Genomic DNA, 20,617 nt, shown 5'->3' on the forward strand with positions numbered 1-20,617 from the left:
ACGTATGTGGAGTTTGAATAAGCATCAACGCACTCCTACTATTGTCTAGATAAATAGGTGGCACTAGAAACATGTTTTTTGGTGAGCAGAAGCATGGCACTCATCAGATTTTTGAATTAAACATGTAATAAAAAAAATATAACACAGTGGGGTATATTTAGAAAGCAATGGTAAAATAGCCGTGTGCAGGCAGCAAGTTACATAGCACTTATTGGGCACATAGTGCACCTGAACTATGTGCGCAATATGACACATATAATTCGCATTTTACTAGGAACGTACATGTTCTAGACATAATGCTGGTGGTGCTATTTGTGCTTCACCCACTACACAAAGTGCTTAAGTACTCGCAAAATCGATGTGAGCTGCCTCTGCACAGCAATTTTACTGCTGTTTGCTAAATATACCCCGGTATAACTTATTTAAAAAAAAATCTGAAAATAGCTTACATTTATTCTTCTGTAGTGTGGACCAATGCTTCTCCAGTGTTGTATGCTAACCTACAGGCTTGCTGTCAGCAGTTCCCTAAAGCCTGCCATCAACCGCCACCACCCCGCCCCCCCGCAGGCCCCAGGGGGGAGGGGGCTTAGTTAGGCCTCACTTCCTCTGATGTCCTGACATAGAGGGGTGGTGTGAGGGGCAGTTTGGGCAATAACTCTCCAATAGGGAATTACACTGCTATGCCTGAGGAATAAAAGATGACCATCCAGAAGCAGAAGAATAAAGTAGCTAATGTTTTATTTAGGTAGCTGTATTATTTTGAATGATTTGGAGATGAGCACAAATTTATCCATTTTGTATTGAACTAGCAAGTTTAAGTTAACATACCTTTAAAAGCTTTGGATCCATCATATGTATAGCCTTTTAGATACAGTGAATTATTTCAATCATGTAAACAAGCCTGTTAAAAAGGCTGAAGTAATGTCTAAAGGCTTCCAAGCAGTAAGAGGGTTTGAAGCTCTGCGGCGCCCCGGTTGATAGGGGCATGGGGGAGCCTCCCCGTGCCGCCCCTGGATAAATGTTGCACGAACTAATTCCTTCTGGGCAACCGTTTTGCGGTAATTAGTTTTAGAACCTGCATATTATGGCATGCGAAAGCAAATGCAAATTTGCATGAGCATTGCCTCGTGATTAAGCCAATTAGGCCAAATTTGCAAAGCCAAATATATCAGGTTTTAACTTGATGTTTGATGCACACATTCCTCTGCTGCTGTGGAAGTAATTTCTAAAATGTTTGAAATTATTCTCAAACAGGAAGAGCTGAAAGAAGAGGATACAGACTGCATTGTTAACCATGATGAACTGACAATAGCTTATGAAGATGCAACATCGGCCTCCACTGTTCCTCACCATGATCAGATGGCTGGAGGAGAGCTTGGTCCTGTACCAGCAGAGACCAGAGATAATGTACAGGATGGAGATCTCGGACTTGGGGGATATGATTTTACACTCACTAGGGCCTATCAGCCACAGATTGACTCTCAAGAAGGGAACGTACAGGTTTAATGTTTTTAACAAATATTTCTCAAAGCAGCAAAATATGTATGTCCTGAAATGTGAAAAAAAACATGACTAATGTAAAGTTAGTTATAGTTTAAAACCTATGCACAATAGCCAAGAACTTTTTTGGAGACAGATCTAACATTTGTGACGATGCAATGTATTTAACTGTTTATTAGGAAATACTGACATCGTTTTAATGTTTATTTTAGTAGAGTAAAATTCCAGTTTAAAGAAAAATGAATTTATTTACAGCACATAATTTAATTTCCCTCTTACATTTTCTCCATGGTGAAAATGTGCACATTAGGAGGCGCAAGCCTTCTGACACATGACTGTCATGTGGGCTTAAATTCTTGATTTTAATAACTTTTAAAGTGTGTTATTCAATTTAGCATTTAGAACACAGCCAGCCATTCAGGAGCAGGAGTTTGCTATACATGGCTATCATTATTTATGATCAAAAAAAGATGAAAGCTTTTTTTGTGGGAATGTTTGGGGTGGAGCATCTTTAACACAGTACACATGAATCCACTATGGAAGTGAAGAACAGTTACACACATTACGAAGTTACAGTGAGTTAGCTGTATTTCAATTTATAGCAATGGTAATGTAGAGATTTTCGCTTTTCTTAGTTGAATTCCAATATCACATTGAGTGCTGTGCTCAAGTCTCTCACTTAGCATTCATGATTGCCTAGTGTTCCTTTACACCTTGATATTTGTAAAGAAGAAAGGAGTGTGCATACGAGACAGGCAAAAAGGGTGCCAGGCTTTTGGGCACTGCTGGGAGCCACCATAGGCTGTAATGTAAATTACGGCTGTAGAGGGTAAGTTGGGCGCTGGCAAAAGACGGAGCCCAATTGACAAAAAAACTGTGCAATTCAGCCACCAGTAATAGCTGGCAGACGATTTGCATCTTAACCCTGAGTCCATGCCGGCCTGGAGGGGGAAGGGCAATTAACGCCATGGGAAATTTGAAATAGCAAGGTGAGCCGTTTTTCTGCATCACCCTGCACTCAAATTTCCTAACGCGCCTTTTGCATGTATGTGCATGCACCACCCAGTATTGGCTTTAAGCGTCTTTATTTGTAATCTCCAGAGGATTGACTCCATGTGAACAAGTGTTTCCTATGTGAAACAGCCATCACATAAAGTCCTCTGTGCCCCTGCACCCACTCCTTGTAACCCCCACATGATGTTCCCCATGAATGTCAGTAGTGCAGCCTGCTAAAGTTGTATGCTTCCTGTGGTTATGGTAATGGCGTAAGAAACCTCTGTGGATTACAAATAAAGAATACTGGATGGTGCACGTGCCTTACTTCTTTACAAACATGAAATGCTGGCCTCCTTCCTGTTACATTTTGGGGAGCACATTCAGTGGACAGATAGCAGCCCATGAACATCACAGGGGGATATATTGTTGCCACTACTGACACACTTCAAGTTGTGGTGAGGGCCGCAACTCTCTAAAGTTTCTTGATACAGTTCACCTTATAGCTTGTACTATCAGCATTAATTGAGAGTCCTCTTTTCCAAAATCTCCATCTGAATATGTATGAATCCATACAAACTCACACCAGCAGTTTTGTCAGGTCCTGGTTGAACCTCCTTTTGGCAGCTAACACCGGGTTATCCTCTCAGCAGTTCAATGCAAAAGTCTTTAATTCACCAGTATCCTGGCTAAAATGATAAGCCCACCTGTGGTATTGGTCCCACACTGTAATTTATGATACACCCACTCATATCTATATATCTATAGTTTGTTTTCTTGCAAATACTCATTAAGGTCGGCCCCACAAATATGCCAGCCATGTTGCAGGTTTCCAGGAAATACCAGCTCACCTTGCGTGCCTTAATCGAATGGCTCAGCTGGTCCTTGTATACAGTACATGCACTTGCTTTCTTCTCTAAACTCTGGTTCAGCTCCAATATTACTTTCTCACCTCAGTGGCTCAGGGATTTTTCACTGACTTCCAATAATGGAGCTAGATAGCTCTATATTGCTGTGTATTTTTTGGTGAACTTGATTGGCATGTGCTGTGCCCCCAATTAAACTTTAAGAAGTGTATTCTGAAATACGGTAAAAATAGATTCTGAAAATATAGCAAAAAATGTTAAAAGCAAATACACAGGAGGAGTAAAAAGTTAATTGTACCATTTTCCGGTGAAATGCCTATACCAAAACCTGCCACAACAGCCTACAGAACCTGGTGCAAACTGGGCTGCAAAAAAACATATTTTGTTTAAATCAGTAATTCCAATCACCTTCTTCATTTCAAACAAAGAGGCATATCTAAAATTACAGGGGACCATCACAGATTTTTGATATGACAGAACACATTCCGTTAAAAAAATTCTTGGCCCTTCTCCTGCTGTTACCATTCCTCTGTTTTGCACACCTCCAGGGGAAGTGAGCTCTCATCTTCTCCTATGTCCTACACACACGGGCGTTTGCAGATTGTGTTGGTGTGGGATTGAAAATTAGGTTCCTATACTGCAGTTGCACCTAGTAATGTGTTTTATATATTGTCTTACATAGGAATTGAACCCACTGTCCACCTTCTGTCCAAATCTCTTATTTTTCATGGTGTAGTGGGTTTATGTTGCTGAGTAATATTTGATTTGTGTGTTCAGAAGTCGTCTACTTCCCTGGTATAGAGTAAAATATAGGCAAAGTGAGTGGAGATTCCCATTATCCACCACATGACTAATGAATTGTGCTGTCCATAAACAAAACCCAGGCTTGGCTCCATATCAGCTGCATGCATTGTTATGACCCTTATTTCACTTAAGAGTGAAGCTAAAGCCCAAATCTATCCAGAAATATCAGTACTGGGAAGAAGTTTCCTCATTTATTTTCCACTCACAAGTAAAAGAGATAAATATATCTAATGGAAAAAGAATTAGAAGTTTTATGTACTTCCAAACTGGTCCTACAGGATTCTAAGAACTGTTCTCCTCTCCTTAAGTACCTATATTTGTACAAAAATATATTTACTCTTAAACTACACTTTGATATTACATCCAGCAGATGATTGTACTTAAAAAATGAATTTATACAGTGTTTCCATGAAATGTGTGGTTTAGGAGGTCTACAGCTGAATAAACTATGAAGAAAAACTGTACATAAAAATAATATAAATAAAATACATTTTATAGATGTAGCAGGAAGCCAGTATAGCTTTAAACACATAATCTCTTTCTAGTTATGCCAGATACATTTCTGGAATGTAACATTATTACATGTAGCATAATATGGTTAAGGAAATATAGCAATTGTATCCATGATTGTTGAGGAAAAGGGAATTATTGAAGGTTATTGCAACAGTTTGTAAAAAAAATGCAAATATGGGATTTTTGTGGTTGCAATTTATGATTTTATTTTACATTTTATGCATTGTGTACACCTCTAGCTATATTTTGTTTTTGTTTTTTTAACTTGTCTATGCATTTCATCTGGTATACTTCCTTTAAGAGCCAACTTCAAGCAAAAAAGTTACTTCAGTGTGCCAAAATCTCTTATGGATCTGAGAGTCAATATTTAACCTTCTAGACCTCTTCTTGTGAAATCATGTGACTGGTCATCTGACCCTCTACCCCACCCTTATTTATTCATGAAGAGAGTAACTACATGTATGCTAATGATGCAAGGCTCATTCAGTCGTGTGGAGGAGGTTGGGTATAGACATGCTGGAAGCTGAACTATCATATGATCACTTATGCCTGGTACACACCATGCAGTTTCCCGTCACATTTTGAGTTGAATCAATCGGTTCTGACAGGTCCGATCTGATTTCCGATTGTTTTTCTAATCAATTTTGTAGAGAAGTCAGTGGAAAAATCAATCAGAAAAAGATTGGAAATCAGATCGAACCTGTCAGAAATGATTGATTTGACACAAAATCTGATGGGAAATTTCATGGTGTGTACTAGGCATTAGGCTTCCTCAAAGCTTCACAAAGAAGAGGTCTTAAAGTGTACCTGAGAAGAGAAGCACCTCAGATACCATACTTACCTGGGGCTTCCTTAAGCCCCCTTAAGGCCGTTCGTCTCTTACATCTCCCCGGATGGCTCCTGTCACTTGAAGGGAGAAGAGCGCAATGGGACGAGAGCCCCAGTTAAGTATGGAACCTGAGACACTTCTCGTTTCAGGTTCCCTTTAAGTAAAAATGTTGGCTCTCAGCTTTACAAAGGATGGGCCACAAGCCATGCAGTAACATTTTGCCTGATTTGGGGCATTTATTAGGAATGAAGCATCTCTTACAGTGCCTTAATTTACTATTGTAAAAATATATTGCAAACCTATAGCAATTAATGAGAAGTTATGTGTTAATATATGCTCATATTGATTTTAATTAACTGTATGTTGGGAGTAAAGATATTATTTTTTACAATTTTCTTTTTTTACTCACTTATTGATCCATTGGTGATCAGTTTTATGTTTACAATAGAATCACAAAATATGAAAATTGAGTTTTGCTACAAGCATACATCCAAGTAAGAGAGCAGCAGGACAGGAATTACCCTTTATCATTTCTTTATACATTCCAACGCTTCTGTAAAACATCTGTCCTCGTCTGTTGTTTTGATGGGATCCATTATGAAGAACAAGTATATTTTCATATTAAGCTATTTGCATTCCAAATCAGGAAAATGATATAAATAGATTTTCTTTTTACAGCCATATTTAGCTTCAGGACTCTTCATGGAGGTATTATAAGACCTGTAACAGCTTTATGAGCACATATCTTACATAGCTGTGAATTTTTTTCTGAACTTTTATAGATTTCTAATTAGGACATATAACTGTAGTTCTAAGGACAGGAATTTCTAAAACATGCAACATTATAGGGAGCACAGTCGCTAGCATTTTCCTTTTAAGGTGCCCATTAACAGTACAATAGTCTGAAAAATCAACCGTATGGTTAATCCAATGGGCGCCGGTATTGGTGGCGTTCAATGACGAATGATTGTTATGAATTTCTGAACGATTATGTGATTGGATTGATTATCATTTACCTCTCCATTTGTGAGCCCAAATGATCTGTCAGATTGGTTGCAACGAGGTTAATCCTTTGGGAAATTGTATCGTTAATGGGCAACTATGCATTGATTATAGAATTCCTGAAACCTCGCAAGTATTATGACCCGTCAGATGGTAGAGCAGCAGGTTGCTATAATCTAGTATATCTGTCCTCTATGTGCCAGTATATACAAACAAGTTTACTTGCCTTCGTACAAGTCCCAGTAACTTGGGTATGCAGATATCTGTGTCTATCATGATACTCCCACTCTTTTTGGTAAGTTTTTGCATTTATTTTTGTTGTGAGGTAGATAGATGATCTCCTGCAGAGCGCAACAGATTTACTGTACAAGGGCAGCATGTCTGGGAATGTTGTTTCTTTATACAAAGAAAGGATAAAGTACTGTATATACTCGCATATAAGCCGACCCATGTATAAGCCGAAGTACCCACTTTTCCCCCAGAAACCAGGAAAAAGTGATTGATTAGCATATAAGCCCCCTATTTAATATAGCCCCCTCCACAGTAGCCAGATGTTACCCCAGTACAAGTCAGCCCCCCTCCCCATTTCCAGAACGTGCCCCAAGGATGATACAGCTGCGTGTCAAAAAGCCACTAGATGGTGTCATAGATATGAGACACAGTGATTGCCACACAGGAAAAATCCCCGATCATTGCACAGCTGACACATTGCTTGCATACTCCGCTCCACGAGGCAGGGGACACAGGTAGTCCTGAGCAGCGCAGTCTGCACACCATGTTGCAGGGGAAGGGGGGCACGGAAACAGCAAGGAGCCAGCTGGCAAGAGCAGGATCACTAGTGCACAATCCTTATGCTCCTCTGCCAGTAACAAAACCCAATCCACCATCTGTTCTGCTCCACTGACTCACATATAAACCGAGGGGGTAACTTGTCAGCACATTTTTTATGCTGAAAAATTAGGCTTATACGCGAGTATATACAGTAGTTTTAATTATATTTGTTATAATTTAGAACACATATTAGGGCTGATTCACTATCCTCCGGTAAAATTGCTATGTGTAGACAGTGCATGGCAATTGCACTAGTACTAATGCCATATGAGTAGCTTGCATTTCGCAATCATCTCAACCCACAGTACATAAGTAAAGCTTGCATAGCTATGGTAAGACACATTATCGATACACATGTTACTATAGCAACGTGAGCATTACTTATGTACCACATTTTATGGAGATTGCGTAATGTGCGCTAGTACTGCTAAAATTGCCAGGTGCGGTCTGCACATGGCAGTTTTACTGTAGGATAGTGAATCAACCGCATTGTTTCTATTACATGCAATCTCTTTACCACTTCTCATTACTGGGTTTTTAACCTTTAGATTCTGGACAATTTTGTCGTTTTGGCTGTGTCCATATTTATACAGCAATTTATTTTTATTACTTATACCATCAGAGTATTACATATATTGTTTTTTTCAGGCCAATCTAGGCTGTCTTTGGGTAATATTTTTTTCAAGAATCGCTTAATTGTACAGGAATTTTATCGGGGAATATTAGACCTAAACGCAAAAATTACACATTTTTTCATGCTTCAACCTTCCTAATTTTCACATGACAAGTGCCACAGTTGTAAAACAGCTCAGAATACATTATTTGTCGGGTGTACATCAGTACATGTATCTCATATCTGAAAGCCAGGCCAGAATACATTATTTGGTATTATTTATTATTTGTTTTTTTATTTATTTGGTATTATTTTCCCAATGAAAATGATACCATACATGCCATGTTTCACTGCCACTTTAAACTTTTCTTTTTTAGCTTCCAATGAATGGTTGCTGTGAGCAATCATTCATTTTTAAACTGCTGCATGCGCAGGAACGACGAGGGCCTACATGCGCATGTGCAGTGGGGGGATTAGTTCAGGCTGTGACTCATGTCCTGGAATTTTTAGAGCAAGTTTTGGTGTGAGAGTCCCGTCCAAGAACAGCAAGTGGTTGATAGGAAATATACTTACATGTATATGTACAGACAATCCGCTTACTCCAAAACCACAAAAGAGTCTTGCCAATTAACTCTCATTATGCAGATGTTAATTGTTCATGTTGCCTAGGGGAAAGGTATGTGCTTCCTTTAAAATGCCTGGGTAAAGATGATAAAACAACATTGTATATTGAAGTATCAAAAACAATAGCTGGAATAAAATAAAACCTTCAAATATATCTTCTTCACATGCCATAAATAGGTTGACACGTTTTAGAGCTCTGCATACATTAATCATCACCCTCGTTGGCACATCAAGTAAGAGGAGCTGAAATGGTATTATCTCTATGACTTTGCCTTGTAGGTTTAGGAATTGTTCTTCATCCTTATCAAGAGGAGAGGGGGCCTTTAATTCCATTTATCATCAATACACAATGTTGGCTTATCATCTTTTCCCAGGACAATACACACCTTACACCTAGACATCTTTTTAGCAATTCATATCTGCAAGATGAGTGCCAGTTAGCTGGTCTCGACATGTAAGTGGATTAGATTACTTATATTTGGAACTATTTTCTTAAAGTGTACCTGAGGTGACATGATGAGATAAACATATGTATGTACAGTGCAAAACATATTAACCTATTTTGGTTCCTGGACGTAGTTTCTACGTCCAGGAACCATGCGCGCTCCCGCGGCCGATCGCGCGCGTGCACGCACACTCCCGGCCGCGGATTCGGTAGTCACGGAATCAATGTATCGGGCTATGGTGCCCGATCATTGATTCCTCTCCCCCGCTGAAAAAGCGACAGCTTCTCTCTGAAGCTGTGCTTTTTCTGGCTGTTCCCTCCCCGATGCGTCACTCTAAGCGTGTGCTACGCTTAGAGTGACGTCATGTAAACAAACTCATGGCCGCCATCTTGTGGCCAAAAAGTAATACTACACCTGTAAGGAAAAAAAAAATTAACACACATTTACATTATAAATCTATTGTTTACCTCCCACCCTCCCAAAACTACCCAAATAAAATGTTTACTATAAAAAAAAAAAAAAAAATTACAATAAAAAAAACAAAAACATGTAAATATTTACCTAAGGGTCTAAACTTTTTAAATATCAATGTAAAGATGAAATATTTCTATATTTTTTTTATTTTAAACTTGTAAATAGTGATAGATGCAAAATGGAAAAAATGCACCTTTATTTCCAAATAAAATATTGTCGCCATACATTGTGATAGGGACATAATTTTAACGGTGTAATAACCGGGACATATGGGCAAATACAATATGTGAGTTTTAATTATGGAGGCATGTATTATTTTAAAACTATAATGGCTAAAAACTGAGAAATAATGAACGTTTCAATTTTTTTCTTATTCTTCCTGTTAAAATGCATTTACAGTAAAGTGGCTCTTAGCAAAATGTACCCCCCAAAGAAAGCCTAATTGGTGGCGGAAAAAACAAGATATAGATCAGTGCATTGTGATAAGTAGTGATAAAGTTATAGGCTAATGAATGGGAGGTGAACATTTCTCACGTGAAAACGACGGAACGCGAATGGGTTAATTACTAGGCTGTTTGACTTGTTTTATTTTGTTGCCTGAAAGAGTTAATGTGTAGGCATAGAAGTGACAGCTTCTGTCTTGTCGTTACCTTGTTGGGGAATAAAGTAAACATCACTGATAAGGAAATTATAGCCATATATGTTTTCCTGGCAGCATACAACTTCTGAGAGCAGTAGAAGATAAAAACAAGGTCAATAAGTCATGTATTTTCATTTAGGGACACTTAATAGGCTGCTACTGAGCAGAGACAACAAGACATTCAATCTACTTAGTAAATGTTTAAATATAAAATAAAACCATGGGATATCTAAACAAAACTAATTTTTAGCAGTAGGAGGATAAATACAGTTGTTTATGTCATCAGATTATATTTCCCTTGGGTCCACTTTAATCTCATTTGAAGTGAAGACGTTGCTTGTAATCACCATGAACTGTCTTCTAAAATGTAAAACATGTTCAAGTGAAATGTCCTTATTTTTCTATTATGTAAAAGCTACTCCATGTATTATTTGCCCTCCTCTGCTGCTTACTTTGTGAAAACATGAAGTATTATTTTTAGTCTGTTTTTCATTAGCTTGCTGTTGCTAATACAAGAGTTGCAGTAGATAGCAGGGGTATGAGCTGCAAAGTTGCTCCTAAATGATCTGTTTCTACACACACAGATTCTGAAACAAGTTACTACTTTTTTTGTGTATTTATATAGCCCTAACATTTTCTGCAACACTTAACAGTGTCCTTATTCCTGTCACTAACTGTCCCTCCAAAGAGCTCACAATCTAATCCCTCCATTATCTGCCCCTATTAATGTCTAGGGTCATTTTGGGACCAGTATGTCTTTGGGACCTGGGAGAAAACAGGAATGCCCAGAGGAAATGCACATAAACAAGATGAGAGCATTCAAACTCCATGCAGACAGTGTCTTAGCCAAGACTTGAACCTGGGACCCTAATGCTGCCTTGCATTGCCGTGAAGCCTCTATATTATCTTAATAGGTGTCCGCTAGGGATGTTGCAAGTGAGGGAGAGGCAGGAAACTGACTTGGAAAATTCCCCCATTGAAAATGTTCTGCACACAACTTTTAAATATATACTGTGCATATTTCTGATCTTGCTAAAACTTCTTTTGGAGTTCCCTCTTGTACCTCCAATATTCTGATCAAGGATCTCTTGCTTTGCCTGCATGCATTCACATTTTCGGACCCCTTTGTCCTTTCTAAACTAGTCCACATACTCTGTTTTGCATTGTAGCACATTCATTTAAAGTTACTTCTGAAGACTGCTAAGACACTTTGGAATGTTAAATTTATACTATGTTGAGGATGAATGATCTCGCTGGGGCTAGTATCAATTGTGGCTTAGGGACTTACACATTCGTTGTCCCTTATTTTGGTTATCTTTTGGGTTTTCTAGCCAGTGCTGGGATGCAGCCTGTCTCAAACAGTTAGAGGGACTGGGCATGTATTAGCCAGAATTGAGGACTTGGCATTACCATTTCTACAGTTACCAGGAGTGGGCTTTGCTGGAGGAACATCCATCTGAGAGCATTAAACACTTTTTCACTACATCTAGCTCGTTCCACCAGTATTAGCTGTGATCACGCCCCAGGAGATGCAAAACAGCTGTTAATCATTCCGATACCCTTGACCCTGCCTGCCTTCTCTTCTGTTTTACTCTCTTATGTTCTGTTATGCCACCCACATAAGTGTTTATGCAAAAAACAATAATTTTACGGTGAAGCTTTACAGCAGTGCCTTATATCCTTTTCTTCTTGTCTGCCTTGGTGGCAAGCTCCAATCCCTTTACACCAAATTAGAAAAACTGAGCTTCCATATAGGCGTAACAGATTGCCTATTTGTCCCCTTCTCCTGTACCTAATTTATGGGGTTATGCATGGATCAGTTCCTGTTAGTTTTTTATTATTATATTTAATAGTTTTGTGTCTCATGTGCAGAAATACCTAGAAATGTTAAAATTGAAAGCTGAGTAGATATGTTTTCATCTGTTAAAGCCGGTAAAGGAACTCTAAGCAGTTTTGTCTTAGCATCACAAAGGTGCCTCTTCATTGTGACATCTCTTCTGTGTATTGTTCTTGCCAGCTTGTCATAACTGTCTAGCAGTTGTTCTTGGAAGCTATGTAAGGAAGGGCCGTGTGAGACACACAATATGGGAATTTTTTTGTAAGAACAGAACTGGCACAGAGTGACTTTTAGTTGGCTGCAAATGAGTTTTATGCAGTCAGATTTTGTTTTGGAACATACCATCTTTAATATCCAAGCACGTCTTTGTAATGTCTGGCAATAAAACGTTTATACTGGCACATATAGGGAACTGAGAGAAATAGTCTAATAAGTAATAGAGCAGCATAGTACAAATGTGGGGGGAAATATAATCACCATTTTATGAACTGGATTATACTCTTTATGCAAATATTATGGGTGAATTAAAGGGAAGGTTCAAGCAAAATAAAAAAATGAGTTTCACTTACCTGGGGCTTCTCCCAGCCCCATGCAGCCATCCTGTGCCCTCGTAGTCACTCACTGCTGCTCCAGTCCCCTGCTGGCAGCTTGCCGACCTGGGAGGTCAGGGCCACATTGCATACATTTTTACGCATTCCCGCTAGTGCAGGAACATTAACACATATATTTTTACGCGTTACTGGTTCAATGCGTAAAAATTTACGCATTGAACCAGTAACGCGTAAAAATGTATGTGTTAATGTTCCTGCACTAGCGGGAATGCGTAAAAATGTACGCAATGCGTCCCGCCGACCTCCCAGGTCGGCAAGCTGCCAGCAGGGGACTGGAGCAGCAGTGAGTGACTACGAGGGCACAGGATGGCTGCATGGGGCTGGGAGAAGCCCCAGGTAAGTGAAACTCATTTTTTTATTTTTCTTGAACCTTCCCTTTAAGGCAGTGCTAGCTCTTTTCATCATAAGGCTCAATGTAGTCTTATTAATTTCTGTATTTTTCTGCACTAATTGCAAGTGAGGCAGAGGCAGGAAACTGACTTGGAAAATCCCCCCACTGAAAATGTTACTGATTCTACACACAATTTGTTAATATGTACTTTGCATATTGCTGATCGTGCTAAAACCTCTTTTGGAGTTCCCTCTTGTACCTCAAATGTTTTGATCACGGACCTCTTGCTTTGCCTTCATGCATTCCCTCTTTTTGGACCCCTTTGTCCTTTCTCACCTAGTCCACATATTCCGTTTTGCATTTCAGCACATTAATTCAAAGTTACTTCTGAAGGATGCTGAGACACTTTGGAATGTTACATTTATACAGCATTGAGGATAGAAGATCTCCCCGGGGCTAGTATCCATTGTGGCTTAGGGACCTCCACATTCTTGGTCCCTCAGTTAGAGGGACTGGGACTGTTTTGGCCAGAATTGGAGACTTGGCATCATCTTGTTCTACCTCACAAGGGTCATAAAACAAGTGTTGCTATCATGATCTTCATACCCATAACAAGTGTAGCCACAAAAACACCTGATCTGAGGTATAGAGCCCTGGAGCGGAGGAAGGGAAGGTTAGTAGTTGGGTCCCCTCACCGATCGCAGGGGATGCTCCCTTCTAGTTACACCTCTGCTGTCTGTACAGCAACGTAAAGCATTGTGACAAAGAAGTATTCCTGAATAACCTGGTATTTATTCTAGAGTCTATTAGTTTCATCTACATTCTGCATATGTGAACAAATACACAGTAAATCTGCTGTACGGCAATATATTGCATTTCTGCCTAGCATTGTTTTCAAACAATAGGATAATGCACTGGAATTGTATTTCTGTATGACAAGTACACAGACAAAAAAAATAATATACAATACAGTGATATGAACAATAAAGAATGAAAAGTAGAAAGTAATCAAAGTAGAAAATATTATTACAAAAATGTTAGCTAGGGCAAGGTGTAATTAAAGTACTCGGTTATCTGTAAGTGAAATCAATCAAAACCATATAAATATCATTCCATAAAAGAGGTAAAAAATATGAAAACATATAAAAGATGTATATCACTGCACAAGTATGATGAATATTGTGTGCTGTAGCAAAGATCAAACGTTAAATAAAACTGCAATATCAACATGACATAAAGAAAGCACAGCAGATCTGCCTCCATTTCTATAGAGTAGGCAGCTCTCTTACAATTGGTTAATCTCTATCATGACTATATGATTTTAGGATTGTGTTAGGATACAGATATTCATATTAATATCATCTCATCATTTATGAAAGCAATCAATCCTAATGTGACTTAAAATTATACAGCTATTTTCTGAAATATAGTCTTCCTTATATTTAACTAGCGTGCCTTTATAGAATATACATTTATTGATTTAATCAGAATGCAATCATGATAATTATGATGGTTGAAAAACAGTTTTTATAATAAATGTGTTGACATTTGTGTTATTTTGCATGTGGAAATACATGTCCAGTTTTTTTTTTACTTAACTGATATACTGTATATCATGTATTCATATTATAAATGAAAGATCTCAGACCTTAACACCCTTCAATCATGGCCACAAATAAAAGGAAAAGTTTCTTCCACTTGCACAAACCGTTAGCCTCCACTATTAGACAAGAGTGGTTTTGTGATTGGAGGTGTCACATGATTAGAGGTTGCACTGATTGGTCTCTTGTTTGGAGTGACTAAGTTTCTAACATGAATGGCATGGTGAATGAATTAACATTACTGCAACATTGGTTAGTGCTGTAGGAAAGTAAATATGCATTGGTGGGAAGGGGTTAAGACATATGAGGACAGACGGATGTGCAGGCAGTATTTTACTGCCACCAGGGCACCCCAGCTGGGGATCACTACAGTTATTAACTTCCATTATTGTTTTTATTAACTTGCAGGCTTGGCTGCAGAAAGCATGCACCTTTCTAGCTGTGGAGAAAGGAGACAGAAAGAATAGGCAAGCAAATCTGATGCCAGAACTTCTTACAGTGGAATTAAACTCAACTCTGAATGTCCTCTCTCATTTAAAAGATTAGCCACAGCATGATGACCTTTAAGGGAAAAAAATCATTACAATTTAAATCCCCCCTAAAAACCTGAAATTTTCCTTGGATTCACTTCACTGAAAAAATCTAAAAGTGTTAAGCTTATGTTTACACAGAGCAGAGAGCTACCACAGCACAGATCACATGCAGGTCACAGCTTTGACTCACAGCTGCTGATACAATTCTGATCTAGCTAAATAAGCACAGAGCACAGTGCAGGGAATTTATTCAGCAACTATATGTGAAAATAAAATACTGTTCATTGTGTGATGTGCTAGGGTTCAGGCCCACTTTAAAGAAAACAGTAGTAATCAGTAAGAAGTTACATTTTACTGGCGTCCTAAATCTCTCTTGTCCTGACTGTACTCAAAGGCATCAAGTCACTGTCTAATCTGTCCATAAAATGTCAAATTTAGTGATTATCATCAAATGCCTTTGGTAGATAAGCATGGCCTTGTGGAGGACATAGGCCCTGATGACTTCTAGATAGATTTGGATCTGGAGTTGTCAGTTTAGAGGACTTGTAACTTAGTTTATCAATGTTAAGGAAAAAAACAGTGCCACACAAAGATGGCTTTAAAAAAAAACAAAAAACAGGCAAGAGCAATATGCATAGCAATGGACCCCCTGTCTGCTCTGAATCTATCTGAATCTATGAAATGAGACAATGATCAAAATGTGTTTCCATATTGGAAAACCAGAAAGATGTATAAACATCACATTTTGCTGTTTACTGGAAAGAAATGTGAATGATTCATAATTCTCCGTATGACCGATAGCAGTGTTGTTGTTTTTTTCCTGATAGCTGTGACCACATCCAACAACCTCAAGTGCCTTGCAAATACATGCAATTATTCATGTTCAGAATAGCCAGTGTCATAGAATGTGAGCGCTATTTATAGTCCGTTTGTGACAAGATGTTTTGTCATTTTAAACAGAATGCCACCACTAGAAAAGGAACATGAATAATATGGTGTCATTCTACCATCGTTAGAATTTTCTGTAATATGTCAAGGTGACTATCAAAATGCATCATTCACAATGTTTATTATTCCTGCCACTGACTCTGGCTTAATTGTCCCTTGTTCATATTTTAATGATGCTGCACTTTGTATTGTTTTTTGTAAATTTTTACCTTTTCTCTTTGTATTTCCAAGTTCTTTTATTACAGTTGCTTAATAAAATAATAATGCAAAATGTGTGTGTGCTTTACATTGCTTGGAGTCTATTGGTCTTAATTTTTAAGTAATGCATCATCTAGGGCTGCAGTTGCATCTCAGTCAACATCCTAAAGGCACAAGAAATTCTGGCACCCTAAACCTCTCCATCCTGGAGTTTGTGAAGGTGTGGTACATTGAGCAGTGGCAATACAGAGGCTGAAAGGTGGAATAGATGGTAAGGAGGAGGCAGTTACAGGAGACACAATTATTAAAGGAATGGTATAAGGTAGTGAGGAGGAGACAGGTATACATGACTCAGATACTGAAGGGTCAGCAGCAATGCTTAGTGATTTTATGTAGCGCTCCTGGATGCAGGGTATTGCTTCAAAGGTGGCATCTTTAGCCATGAGTCTCCAAAAGTGTCACCAAGCCAAAGGCCTAAAGTGTCTATTGTCAAATCCTTCCCTGGTTTTTGTATACTGAGAATCCTACATTTACAAAATAGCAAAAATTATGTTTTTATTTTGTGTATAAAAAGTACTTTTGCATCTAATTGCTCACAGAGGCCTAGTGCACACCGAGCGCTTGTGGTAGCGTTTTTAGAACCGCTTGCAGATGTGGAAACGCTTGGGTAATGTATTTCAATGGGCTGGTGCACACCAGAGCGTTAGGCGTTTTGCAGAAACGCATACTCCCGGGCTGCTGCATTTTTGGGATTTTGGAGGCCTTTCTGCCTCCAATGTTAAATATAGGAAAAACGCAAAACGCTTGTTAAAACGCCAGATCAGAGCGGTTTTGCAGGCGTTTTTGTTACAGTAGCTGTTCAGTAACAGCTTTACTGTAACAATATCTGTAATCTGCTACACAAAACCGCAAAACGCTAGCAAAACGCTTCATAATGATAAGAAAAACCGCTTCAAAAGCCACTAGCATTTCGCAGATCTGCTAGCAGTTTTTGGTGTGCACTAGGCCAGAAAGAGGAAAGCCAAATAGGGTCTGATGCAATTCACCTTTTCTCCTAAGTTTTCACATAGGAGATCATTTTTCATCTTCTGTTTAAATAACTTTTCAGCACTTTGCAATTAATAAATTACCAAAAAGTATTTAAAAAATACTGTCAAAATTATTCTCAGTATTTCTTGCTTGCTGGTGGCTTAAAAGACATTTTATTAATAAGATGTGAAAATTCACTTAGGAGGAAAAGGTGAATTGCATCAGACCCATTATGTTTTGCATGTGTGACTTCCATCTAAAATCCTTATTAGGCTTAAAGAGGAACTCCAGTGAAAATAATGTAATAAAAAAAGTGCTTCATTTTTACCATAATTATGTATAAATGATTTAGTCAGTGTTTGCTCATTGTAAAATCTTTCCTCTCCCAGATTCACATTCTGACATGTATTACATGGTGACATTTTTACTGTGGGCAGGTTATTTAGCTGTTTCTAGCTGTTCTGGCCTTGCAGACAGCTGTAAATAGCCATTTCCTGTCTGTGAACATTGTTACATTGTGGCAGTTTGCCCAGAGTACCGTACGGTACCAGAGCCTCTTGTGGGAGGGGTTACAGCACAAAATCAGTCATACAGCGCCCCCTGATGGTCTGTTTGTGAAAATCATTATATTTCTCATGTAAAAGGGGGTATCCGCTACTGATTGGGATAAAGTTAAATTCTTGGTCGGAGTTTCTCTTTAAAGGGAAGCTTAAAGCAAATCTGAAGTGAAAATAAACATATGAGATAATGAATTGTATGTGTAGTAGTGATAATAAATAGAACATTAGTAGCAAAGTAAAGAATCTCATATTTTTTTATTTTCAATGATATAGCTTTATTTATAACATTGCATCAGACTATAACAGTTGCACTTTAGAATTCACCCTAAGTATTTTAACTGCTTCCCAGCCGCATCACGCCAATGGGCGTGGCCTCGGCGGCAGCCCCAGGACTGCCTGACGCCGATCGGCGTTAAGTCCTGGGGCTTGCTTTTGCAGGAGATCACACGCACCTCCTGTTAGGAGGCGGAGCGCAGACTGTTAGACGGCGAAACCGCCGTCTAATTAGCATCTAAGGTAGCACTAATTGGGGACAGCCATGTGACACGGCTGTACCCTCCAGGGGATCAAAGGTGTTCGGCTGACGGGGGGAGGGAGGGTCTAGTTGGAAAAAAAAAAGACAAATTTATTATAAAAATAATAAAATAAATATTTGTTAAAAAAAAATGAACATGGGGGAGCGATCAGACCCCACCAACAGAAAGCTCTGTTGGTGGGGAATAAAATGGGGGAGGGGGGGAATCACTTGTGTGCTGCGTTGTGTGGCCCTGCAGTTTGGCCTTAAAGAGACTCCGTAACAAAAATTGCATCCTGTTTTTTTATCATCCTACAAGTTCCAAAAGCTATTCTAATGTGTTCTGGCTTACTGCAGCATGTTCTACTATCACCATCTCTGTAATAAATCAACTTATCTCTCTCTTGTCAGACTTGTCAGCCTGTGTCTGGAAGGCTGCCAAGTTCTTCAGTGTTGTGGTTCTGTGATGCATCTCCCCCATCTAGGCCCCTCTCTGCACACTGCCTGTGTATTATTTAAATTAGAGCAGCTTCTCTCTGCTCTCTTATCTTTTACAAGCTGGATAAATCCTCCTCTGAGCTGGCTGGGCTTTCACATACTGAGGAATTACATACAGGCAGAGCTGTCTGCACTCTGCAGGAAGAAACAGCCTGACACTTCAGTGGAAGATAGCTTCAGGGGGAAAGAAACACACAAATGATCTCTTGAGATTAAAAAGGAAGGCTGTATACAGCCTGCTTGTGTATGGATGTATTTTCTATGTGTGGACATACTGTACATCAATCTACTTCCTGTTTTGGTGGCCATTTTGTTTGTTTATAAACAAACTTTTTAAAACTGTTTTTAATCACTTTTAATGCGGCGAGGAGCGGCAAAATTGTGACAGAGGGTAATAGGAGATGTCCCCTAACGCACTGGTATGTTTACTTTTGTGCGATTTTAACAATACAGATTCTCTTTAAAGAGAACCAGAGATGAAGCAACCTCATGTATTTTACCTTATAAATCAGTGGGAACATGACAGTAAACACCTAATCTGCTCTTTGTTACATTGTTCTCTGTTTAATTTGCCTGTTATCACCTCTAAGATAAGAATCCCGACTAAGCAGTCGGTCTGGCTTTGCTACAGAATAATTATAGCTGAGACTGTGTTCTTTGCTGTCTTCAAGTCCAAGCCTGCCCCCTGCTGGCTTTGCTCAGGAATCATTATAGCTGAGTCATTATAGCAAAGCCAGAATCAATGCTCAGTCCGGGATTCTTATCTCAGCTAGATAACAGACACTTTTAGCAGTGAGGATGGGACAGAGAGCATGGTAAATGTTTTCTCTAATGTTCCCACTGATTTCTATGGTAAAATACACAAGGGTGCTTCGTCTCTGGTTCACTTTAAAGTTGCAGTGGCCTATTTTACAAAAAAAATTGCCTGGTCTTTAGGAGGATTTAACACTGCGGTCCTCAAAAGGTTAAGGTGTAAAACAAAGAAGTAGTGATGGTTCCTTGGCAGTTTAACCAGTTCAGGACCACAGGCTTAACCCCCCCCCCCAGTGACCAGCCTATTTTTTACAACTCAGTGCTCTGCAGCTTTAACTGCTCGCTGCAGAGCTATACAACTTAGCACACAAATAGATCCCTGCCCCTTTTCTGCCCACCATCGCTGCTGCACATAGTATTTTTTTTTTTAATTAATGTATGTTCTTTTTTTAAATAAAAACGTGTAGTTTTTTCATTTTCTCTCCCCCCGAGAGCCAATCAGAGCGATCCTCTCTCATAGGCATCAGCCTATGAGAGAAGATCGTGTTCGGAGCCTCTCCAGGGGACAGCCGAGTGATGGGGCGGTCCCCAGTACAGCGCTGAGGTAGAGCGCAGCGCTGTACAAGCAAAAGAAACTGTTGTTTCTTTTTTTTCAGTCTGCTAGCGGCTCTTATCTTTGCTACTAATGTTCTATTTACTATCTATACTACATTTATTATCTCATAAGTTTATTTTTGCTTCAGATTTGCGTTAAGTGACATGATGAGTTACATGTGTGTATACAGTGCCAAGCACCCAAATAAACATTCTGTGTTGCTTTTCGTCTTTCTCTGCCTGAAAGGATTAATATTCAGCTATGCAGCTGACAGTGTTTCTCCAGTCGGAAACTAGTTGGACTATAGAGTTCCTCACTGATAAGGAAGTACAGCTTTCCTGGCAAATAACTACTTCTGAGAGCAGGGGATAGATAGAAAGTTCAATAGCTCATAAATTTTAGCACTCTATGACACAGGACAGCCTGTTTCATTGAGCTGAGACAAAACAATAACTTTCCTTTTTTGAGTTTTTA

General features: G+C 39.0%; 1 protein-coding gene across 1 annotated transcript in view; it reads left to right on the forward strand.

The window, feature by feature from the left end:
• The window catches only part of SLC9A9 (solute carrier family 9 member A9), a 954,803-nt gene extending 938,581 nt beyond the window's left edge, over positions 1 to 16,222 (forward strand). Inside the window, exons 16-17 of the mRNA XM_068280765.1 lie at positions 1,255 to 1,500; positions 14,924 to 16,222. Of these exons, the coding sequence (XP_068136866.1) occupies positions 1,255 to 1,500; positions 14,924 to 15,061 (384 nt within the window). The 3' untranslated portion in view covers positions 15,062 to 16,222. The remainder of the gene's footprint in view (positions 1 to 1,254; positions 1,501 to 14,923) is intronic.
• The last annotated feature ends 4,395 nt before the right edge of the window (positions 16,223 to 20,617 follow it).

This window comes from Hyperolius riggenbachi, chromosome 4, assembly GCF_040937935.1.
Source record: "Hyperolius riggenbachi isolate aHypRig1 chromosome 4, aHypRig1.pri, whole genome shotgun sequence".
NCBI classification, from domain to species: domain Eukaryota; kingdom Metazoa; phylum Chordata; class Amphibia; order Anura; family Hyperoliidae; genus Hyperolius; species Hyperolius riggenbachi.